Source organism: Octopus sinensis, linkage group LG18 (genome assembly GCF_006345805.1).
Source record: "Octopus sinensis linkage group LG18, ASM634580v1, whole genome shotgun sequence".
Lineage (NCBI taxonomy): Eukaryota > Metazoa > Mollusca > Cephalopoda > Octopoda > Octopodidae > Octopus > Octopus sinensis.
The window spans coordinates 7,276,023-7,286,022 of NC_043014.1; the positions used below are offsets into that span (position 1 = coordinate 7,276,023).

Sequence of the window (10,000 nt, forward strand, 5' to 3'; positions counted from 1 at the left end):
AGATGGATGAAATGCCGCTGAGCATTTCACCCAGGAGGCTAACAATTCTGCCAGCTTGCTGCCCTAATAATAATGATGATGATGATGATCATCATCATCGTTTAGCATCCGCTTTCCATGCTAGCATGGATCGGACGGTTCAACTGGGGTCTGGGAAGCCAGAAGGCTGCACCAGGCCCAGTCTGATCTGGCAATGTTTCTACGGCTGGATGCCCTTCCTAACGCCAATGCCCTTCCTAACGCCAATTCCCTTCCTAACACCGATAATAATAAAGGTTTCAAATTTTGGCACAAGAATTGCAATTTTGAGAGAGGGGTTAAGTCAATTACATCAACCCCAGTGCATAGCTGGTACGTATTTTATCAACCCCAACAATTTCTAATGTAGTTGAAGGAGAAGGTTAAACTCAGAATTTAAAAATATATAAACTAATGAACACTAATATATAAATGGTATTAGATTAATTGAATCCCTTAAGTGACAAAAGAAAAAATAAATAAAAAAAAATTTTAATGGGCAATGCTGACTTTATCCCACGTGGGTGGGAATTGAACTTAGGAAATGGTGAAATCTTTATATATAAAATTGAAGTTGTGTATGTGAGACTCTGTCTCCTCCGATTTAGATTCCTAACTACTCCCACATTTTGCGGTGCAGTTTAACCAAAAGCGGGTATCTTATAGTCGTCATTCATATTGAGCCCTTCTGGGTATTAGCGCGTGTCTTCGATGAGTTTAAGATTTTAAAAAAATTTAACATAATTTTCCCGCATTTTTAATGATTTTTGCTCGGGTTATATAAGGGAAGTAACTCTCTAAAAATGCTTATATAGTTATTTCCCTTACAAACCCGAGCAACGCCGGGCGATACTGCCAGTGGAACATATAACAGAAAAACAACAAAAGAAAGCAAAGAAGCAGAGTTAGTAGTTTACCTTGAACTGGGCTGATATGAGCCAGGTGGCACCTGATGGCCTGAGCAGGGAGGCACATGAGCTGCTGTGACATGGTTCGAAGATCACTCAGTGGCACCATGCCACAGGAACCACGGTCAACAAAATGGACATCGGCTTCGCTGTCAGTAACCTTCGTCAGCCGTACTCTGTGCCACCTGAATGTGGAAGGAGACACTGTTGTTTTATGATGGTAATATTAAATGGCATTTCATTATCTATATATATAAAGCTGAAGTTGTCTGTGTGTATGGCAGGTTTGGTAGCCTTCAACTAACACTATCTCCTCTGAGACCCTGCGGTGCAAGTTGACCAAAATTGAGAGTATGATAGAAGAAGGCTTGCTCTTCCTTCCTTAGAAGAAAAAATTCAAATCAGACCATGTTAACACCAAAAATTATTTACATCAAAAAGGTGCTTTTTTTCTATGAAAATACCTAACTTTTACGATTTTTTGACTGCTGTGTTGCCATTTTTCAGTGTATTTCAACCAGAAAAATGTTCACTTAAAGAGAATAACAAGCTACATAATGCAAAATTTTTACTTTTCAAAAATTCCAATTCTGAAGGGTCAAAACAAACCCGAGCAACGCCGGGCAATACTGCTAGTCTATATATATAAAGCTGAAGTTGTCTGTGTGTATGGCAGGTTTGGTAACCTTCAACTAACACTATCTCCTCCAAGACCCTGCAGCGCAAGTTGACCAAAATTGAGAGTATGATAGAAGGCTTGCTCTTCCTTCCATAGAAGAAAAAATTCAAATCGGACCATGTTAACACCAAAAATTATTTACATCAAAAAGGTGCTTTTATTTTCTATGAAAATCTCTATTTTTTACGATTTTTTGACTGCTGTGTCGCCATTTTTTGGTGTATTTCAATCAGAAAAATGTTCCCTTAAAGAGAATAACAAGCTACATCATCATCATCATCATCGTTTAGCATCCGCTTTCCATGCTAGCATGGTGTAATTTAATTGTTCATTTTATACATATAGTCATATTTCCAAAATTTTCAGAAATGTTTGGCTGATAGGGATATATAATCTGAGCGGGTACCAATATGCTTGTCTATTGGTTTCATCATTTCCGCGCTAGCATGGGTTGGACAGTTCGACCGGGGTCTGGGAAGCCAGAGCTGCACCAGGCTTCAGTCTGATCTGGCAGTGTTTCAACAGCTGGATGCCCTTCCTAACGCCAACCACTCCGCGAGTGTAGTGGGTGCATTTTACGTGCCACCGGCACAGGTGCCAGGGGTGTCTGACATCGGCCACGATCGGTTGGTGCTTTTAACGTGCCACCGGCACGGAAGCCAGCCAAGGCGGTGCTGGCATCGGCCACGTTTGGATGGTGCTTTTTATGTGCCACCGGCACAGAAGCCAGTCGAGGCGGAGCTGGCATCGGCCACGATTCGGATGGTGCTTTTTACGTGAATTTGTGTACTTCCAGAGAAGACCCGTCAAATTGAGTGAAATCATAGCCATGCCCAAGGCCAGTGTTGTGTACCTGGTATGCATGCTGGTGGCATGAAAAATTACGCACTACACTCACGGAGTGGTTGGCAACAGGAAGGGCATCAAGCTGTAGAAACGATGCCAAATCAGATTGGAACTTGGCGCAATTCCTCAGTTTATCAGTTTTCAGTCAAACTGTCCAACCCATGCCAGGAGGCAAAATGGACATATGATAATGATGATGATCCAAATATTTAACAGAAAATTCACATACAGGCATGGCTGTGTGGTAAGTAGCTTGCTTCCCAACCACATGGTCCTGGGTTCAGTCCCACTGTGTGGCACCTTGGGCATGTGTCTTCTACTATAACCTCAGGCCAACTAAAGCCTTGAGTGGATTTGGTAGACGGAAACTGAAAGAAACCCGTCATATATATGTATATATATATATATTATGTATGTGCGTGTATGTTTGTGTGTCTGTGTTTGTCCCCCTAGCATTGCTTGACATCCGATGCTGGTGTGTTTATGTCGCCATCACTTAGCGGTTCGGCAAAAGAGACCGATAGAATAAGTACTGGGCTTACAAAGAATAAGTCCTGGGGTTGATTTGCTCAACTAAAGACAGTGCCCCAGCATGGCCACAGTCAAATGACTGAAACAAGTAAGCCCATCGTATGAAACAAGGCCGTTGTATGTGTGTGTCTGTGTCTGTGTTTGTCCCCCCACCATCGCTTGACAACTGATGTTGGTGTGTTTACATCCTTATAACTTAGTGGATCATCAAAAGAGACTGATAGAATAAGTACTAGGCTAACAAAAAAATAAGTCCTGGAGTTGGTTTGTTCGACTAAAGGTGGTGCTCCAGCATGGCCACAGTCAAATGACTGAAACAAGTAAAAGAATAAAAGGATACAAGACATTGCTGACGCTTCATCAGTCATCATCCAAAAGATCAGTTTCCTGCCTTTAATGAGGATAGGAGGCCAGTGCCCACCCCTACTCATCTAAGGAGGCATAGACTACATAGTCAGACAGAGAGTGACCTCTTTCACTTACAGAGAATCAGACCAGATGGCCAAACAGTGCAGTCCTTCTGTCCAGTCACGTTTCGGTTGAGGTTTAGTTTCTTTCCGAACGCTCTCCTCAATCTTCTCCATCAATTCACTGAGGCTGCGTGTAAAAGGAGAGTAAGAAAATAAATTAGATGAGGAGAGAGAGAGAGAGAAAGTGAGATTTGCATAAGCATCTATTAACCCTTTAGTGTTCACATTATTCTACCAAAATTAATCCTTTTTTATCCACATTGTGTTGAACTAATCCTGAATTATCTTGTAGCTATGAGATTTTGATGAGGTAGCTGTTAATTTTTAAAATGATATTGTAGGGTTGGTGTGGGAGACCAGATCTGGCCAGTTTGAACATAAAACAGGCAGAATACTTTTGGCCGGATACGGCCGGTTTAAATGCTAAAGGGTTAAGTAAGAGAGGACTTGAAACTTGGAACCTAAAGCCAGAAGCATTTTGTCTGATATGCAAACAACAACAACAACAACAATAATAATTTATTTTATGATCATAATCCTTTCTACCATAAGCAAAAGGGCTGAAGTTTTGTGGGAGGGGTTAAGTCAATTGTAATGACTCCAGAAATTAACTGGTACTTGTTTTATTGACTCTGGAAAGATAAAAGGCTAAGTCAACTGTGGCAGAATTTGAACTCCAAAAGAAAAGACGGAGAAAATGTCACTAAGCGTTTTGTCCAATGTGTTAACCCTTTCCTAACCGGATTTCTGTTGAGATGCTCTGTGTTTCTTTCAATTAATTTTAAATATAACAAAGAATTTAGTAAAATAACTTTGTTATCATTCAGCTAGTGTTAGGAACATAAATTGTGACTAAGGTTTGGTGGAAGATTTTAATTCAAAACTTATGAAAACCAGACATTTGTACTCAGAGCCAAAGGTGGTTTCAGCCAGATTGATATCAAAAGGGTTAAGAATTGTTTCTCTATTATATATATTTTAACCCTTTTGTTACCAAATTTCTCTTGAGATGCTCTGTGTTTCTTTTAATTATTCTAAATATAACAAATAATTTAGTAAAATAACTTAGTTATCATTCAGCTAGTGTTAGGAACATAAATTGTGACTAAGGTTTGGTGGAAGATTTTAATTCAGAACTTTTGGAAACAAGACATTTGTACAACAGAGCCAGAGCTAGTTTCGGCCAGGTTGGTAACGAAAGGATTAATGACCCTGCTAGCTCACCCCAATCTTAACAACAACCCTTAATAATAATGGCTTCAAATTTTTTGCAAAAGGCTAGCAATTTCAAATTAGGAGATAACTCGGTTACATCAACCCTGGTGCTCACCTGGTTCTTATTTCATCAACCCTGAAAGGGTGAAAGACAAAATCAGCACTGATGGCATTTGAACCCAGAGAATAAAGTCACAAAAACGCTACTAAGCATTTTGTTCACAACCGAAAAAATTCAGCCAACAGTAAAGGGCAACAATGGGTACAAAAACAACAACAACAACCCTTTCTACTAAAGGCACAAGTCCTGATATTTTAGGGGAGGCGACTAACCGAGTACATTGATCCCCCAGGATGAAAGGCAAAGTAAACCTCAGCGGCATTTGAACTCAATGTACAAATGGAGGAAATACCACAAGGTATTTTGCCCGGCAAAGCAATGATAATAATAATAATAATCTATTTTACTCTAGGCACAAGGCCTGAAATTTGTGGGGAGGGGAATACGCGATTACGTTGGCCCCAGGGTTTCATTGTTAGGAAAGGATGAAGGGCAAGATCGACCTCGGTGGCTTTTGAACTCAGGACATACAGACAGATGCAATACCACTAGGTATCTTGTCGAGCATAGCAATAATAATGCTAAATCCTTTCTACTATAAGCACAAGGCCTGAAATTTGAGGGGAGGGGACTAGTCAATTACATCGACCCCAGTGTATCACTGGGATTTCATTTATTGACCCTGAAAGGATGAAGGGCAGTCAACCTCAGTGACATTTGACCTCAGAAGATACAGACAAACAAAATATTGCAAGTTATTGTGCTAAGAAGAAAAGAAGAAGAAGAAGAAGAAGAAGAAGAAAATGAAGAAGAAGAAGAAGAAGAAGAAGAAAATGAAGAAGAAAGAAGAAAATGAAGAAGAAGAAGAATAAAATGAAGAAGAAGAAGAAGAAGAAAGAAAATGAGAAGAAGAAGAAAGAAGAAGAAGAAAGAAGAAGAAAATGAAGAAGAAGAAGAGAGAAAAGAAGAAAGAAGAAAATGAAGAAGAAGAGAGAAAAGAAGAAGAAAATGAAGAAGAAGAAAATGAAGAAGAAGAAGAAGAAGAAGAAGAAAGAAGAAGAAAATGAAGAAGAAGAAAATGAAGAAGAAGAAGAAAGAAGAAGAAAATGAAGAAGAAGAAAATGAAGAAGAAGAGAGAAAAGAAGAAGAAAGAAAAGAAAATGAAGAAGAAGAAGAAAGAAGAAGAATAAAATGAAGAAGAAGAAGAAGAAGAAGAAGAAGAAGACGACGACGACAACGACGAAGAAGAAGAACAACAACAAGAACAAAGAAAAAAAAAGAAGGTTAACAACCCACCTATTTAGTTTGTCCACTTTCTGAACATAGAAATGACCAGGGTGGACAATGTATGAGATGACAACATTTTGGTTAGATTCTTCTGGAACCAGCTGCTCTGAGGAAAGATCACTTTCCCAACCAGTTACTCTGTTCAGGAGAAAACATAAACGAGACGCAATAACAACACCAACGCACAAAGCAATACAACTCACTGGTATATAACACATACTTTTACCTCATAGGAACATCTCAAAAAGAAACCCCTGCAAAGTTGGGCCTCCTGAAACCTTTTTTTTTTATCTTTTTATCTTCTTATTTTACTTGTTTCAGTCATTTGACTGCGGCCATGCTGGAGCACCGCCTTTAGTCGAGCAAATCGACCCCTGAGACTTATTCTTTGTAAGCCCAGTACTTATTCTATTCGTCTCTTTTGCCGAACCGCTAAGTGACGGGGACATAAATACACCAGCATCGGTTGTCAAGCAATGCTAGGGGGACAAACACAGACACACAAACACACACACGCATATATATATATATATACATATATACGACGGGCTTCTTTCAGTTTCCGTCAACCAAATCCACTCACAAGGCATTGGTCAGCCCGGGGCTATAGCAGAAGACACTTGCCCAAGATGCCACGCAGTGCAACTGAACCCGGAACCATGTGGTTGGTTAGCAAGCTACTTACCACACAGCCACTCTCCCTGAATTTACGAGCGGAAGACCCAAAAAATGAATATTCTGTGACTTCGAAGACCCGACAAATGAAGTGAGTTCATGGCTCAGAGGATGGCCTGCTATGCTAACCTTGGATTGTAGAGTGACCCACTGTTCTTGAGGAGACCTGTTGAGTCAAGTATGTTAATACCAACATCAAAATGAAAAATCAAATGGAAATTGTAATTAGGATACCCGTGCAGGTGACACGTAAAAAGCACCGTCCGAACGTGGCAGTTGCCAGCGCCGCCTGACTGGCGTCCGTGTCGGTGACACATAAAAGCACCAACCAATCATGGCTGTTTGCCAGTCCCCACTGGTCCCTGTGCCGGAGGCACGTAAAAAACACCCACTACACTCACGGAGTGGTTGGCGTTAGGAAGGACATCCAGTTGTAGAAACACTGCAAGATCAGACTGGAGCCTGGTGCAGCCCCTGGCTTCCCAGATCCCGATCGAACCGTCCAACCCGTGCTAGCACGGAAAACAGACACTAAACGATGATGATGATGATGATGGTCCTGGAAAAGGGGTGGATGATCAACAGTGCAAGATACAGTGCTTTGCTGGCCAACAGACTGAAGCTTTGTTGTAGCATGACAATGCACACCCACACATGGCTGCCCAAACCATTGAAACCCTTAATTGATTTGGGTTTTGAGGTGCTGGAATACCCTGCCACCAAACCCAGATCTCGACCCTTCCGACTAGCATATCTTCGGACTGATCAAAGATGGTTTACGAGGGTGTCGATTTCCTATGGATGAAGACGTGAAGGAAGAGGTGCATAAATGGTTGCACAAGCAACGGAAGACCTTCTTTTTGTAGGGAATACACAAGCCTGAGGACCACTGGGGCAAGTGCATCAGAAAGGAGACTATATATATTTCTGTACTACCCACAAGGGGCGAAACACAGAGAGGACAAACATGGGCAGACAAACGGATTAAGTCGATTACATCGACCCCAGTGCGTAACTGGTACTTAATTTATCGACCCCGAAAGGATGAAAGGCAAAGTAAACCTCGGCGGAATTTGAACTCAGAATGTCAAGACAGACGAAATACCGCTGAGCATTTCGCCCGGCGTGCTAACGTTTCTGCCAGCTTGCCGCCTATATAGAAATTACAGCTGTGATACCAGTGCCGGTGGCACGTAAAAAGCACCACCCGATCGTGGCCGTTTGTCAGCCTCGTCTGGCACCTGTGCCGGTGGTATGTAAAAAGCACCCACTACACTCACGGAGTGGTTGGCGTTAGGAAGGGCATCCAGCCGTAGAAACATTGCCAGATCAGACTGGGCCTGGTGCAGCCTTCTGGCTTCCCAGACCACAGTTGAAGCGTCCAACCCATGCTAGCATGGAAAGCGGACACTAAATGATAACGATGATGATAGAAAAATGATGTACTTGTTTACCCCCTGCTTTTGTGTTTAAATACATTGAAAAACAAGATTGCATATAATTTTTTTACTCTCCCATATATCATCATAATCATAATCATCATCATTTAACGTCCTTCTCCCATGCTGGTATGGGTTGGATGGCTTGGCAGAAGCTGGCCAAGCAGGGGCCTGTGCAATGCTTCTGTGTCTGATCTGGCGTGGTTTTTACGGCTGAATTCCCCTCCTAATGCTAACCACTCCATGTGTGCAGACATGGTAAAAAGTTTGCTTCTCAACCACATCGTTCCAAGTTCAGTCCCACTGCGTGGCACGTTGGCCAAGTGTCTTCCAATATAGCCTTAGGCCAACCAAAGCCTTCTGAGGGGATTCGGTAGACGGAAACTGAAAGAAGCTCTGTGTGTATGTTTGTGTGTGTGTGTGTGTGGTGTGTGTGTGTGTGTGTGTGTGTGTGTGTGTGTGTCTGCATATATTGAGACAGGGTACAGCAAGCAGTCTGTTAAAGACATTTGCGAAATCCTTCCACTGTGTGGTAAGTAGCTTGCTTCCCAACCACATGGTTCCGGGTTCAGTCCCACTGCATGGCATGTTGGGCAAGTGTCTTCCAATATAGCCTCAGGCCAACCAAAGCCTCCTGAGGGGATTCAGTCGACGGAAACTGAAAGAAGCTCTGTGTGTGTGTATTTGTCCCCATCATCATTTGACTGGCCTTGAAGTGTTTACGCCCACTAACTTAGCAATTTGGCAAAAGACACTGATAAAACAAGTGCCAGGCTAAAAGCAAGAAAAAAGTACTGTAGTTAATTTGTTCGAGTGAGATTCTTTGAGACAGTGCCCCAGCATGGGCACGGTTCAGTCCACTTGGATTGAAACAAGTAAAAGATATATACATACACAGCAGCACACACACACACAGAGGCGTGCACAAAACACACATATGCACATGTGCACTCGCACACACACACACAAGTACACATGCAAGCAAGCAAGCACATGTATGTAGGGGCAAATGTATAGAGTGGTTAAAAAGCATCCAGCAACACGGCTGGAAAAAAAAAACAAAGAAGTATTTTCTTTTATATCCGTAAAAAGCACCATCCGAATTGTGGCCGATGCCAGCGCCGCCTTGACTGGCTTCTGTGCCGGTGGCACGTAAAAAGCACCATCCGAATCGTGGCCAATGCCAGCACCGCCTTGACTGGCTTCTGTGCCAGTGGCATGTAAAATGCACCAATCCGATCGTGGCTGTTGCCAGCACCGCCTTGACTGGCTTCCGGGCCGGTGGCACATAAATAGCACCATCCGAATCGTGGCCGATGCCAGACTCCCCTGGCACCTGTGCCGGTGGCACGTAAAAAGCAGCCACTACACTCACGGAGTGGTTGGCGTTAGGAAGGGCATCCAGCTGTAGAAACACTGCCAGATCAGACTGGAGCCTGGTGCAGCCTTCTGGCTTCCCAGATCCACGGTTGAACCGTCCAACCCATGCCAGCATGGAGAACGGACGTTAAACGATGATGATGATGATGATGATTTTCACTGACCTTGTCTTGGCTATGACTGAGGGTTTCTCATCAGGGAGGTACTTTCTAAATTTCTCTCGAAGAAGGACCAAGTGCTAAAAGTAGAAGGCAAGAGTATAAGCAACAAAAATAAACATGCAACAACAAAATATGAATCAATGAGGAAACCACCACATACACACTCAACTTGCAAGAAATAGCAGCTAAGTTTCCTTCAAAACATACCCTAATAGGCGCAGGAGTGGCTGTGCGGTAAGTAGCTTGCTAACCAACCACATGGTTCCGGGTTCAGTCCCACTGCGTGGCATCTTGGGCAAGTGTCTTCTGCTATAGCTCTGGGCTGACCAA

At 42.6% G+C, this 10,000-nt stretch overlaps 1 protein-coding gene across 1 annotated transcript in view; it reads right to left on the reverse strand.

The window, feature by feature from the left end:
* Positions 1–456: 456 nt before the first annotated feature.
* LOC115221587 (putative ATP-dependent RNA helicase TDRD12) overlaps positions 457–10,000 on the reverse strand; it is a 70,396-nt gene continuing 60,852 nt past the window's right edge. Inside the window, exons 22-26 of the mRNA XM_036510937.1 lie at positions 9,674–9,747; positions 6,025–6,153; positions 3,466–3,579; positions 936–1,111; positions 457–473 (exon numbers count right to left, since the gene is read on the reverse strand). Coding sequence (XP_036366830.1) covers positions 457–473; positions 936–1,111; positions 3,466–3,579; positions 6,025–6,153; positions 9,674–9,747 — 510 coding nt within the window. The remainder of the gene's footprint in view (positions 474–935; positions 1,112–3,465; positions 3,580–6,024; positions 6,154–9,673; positions 9,748–10,000) is intronic.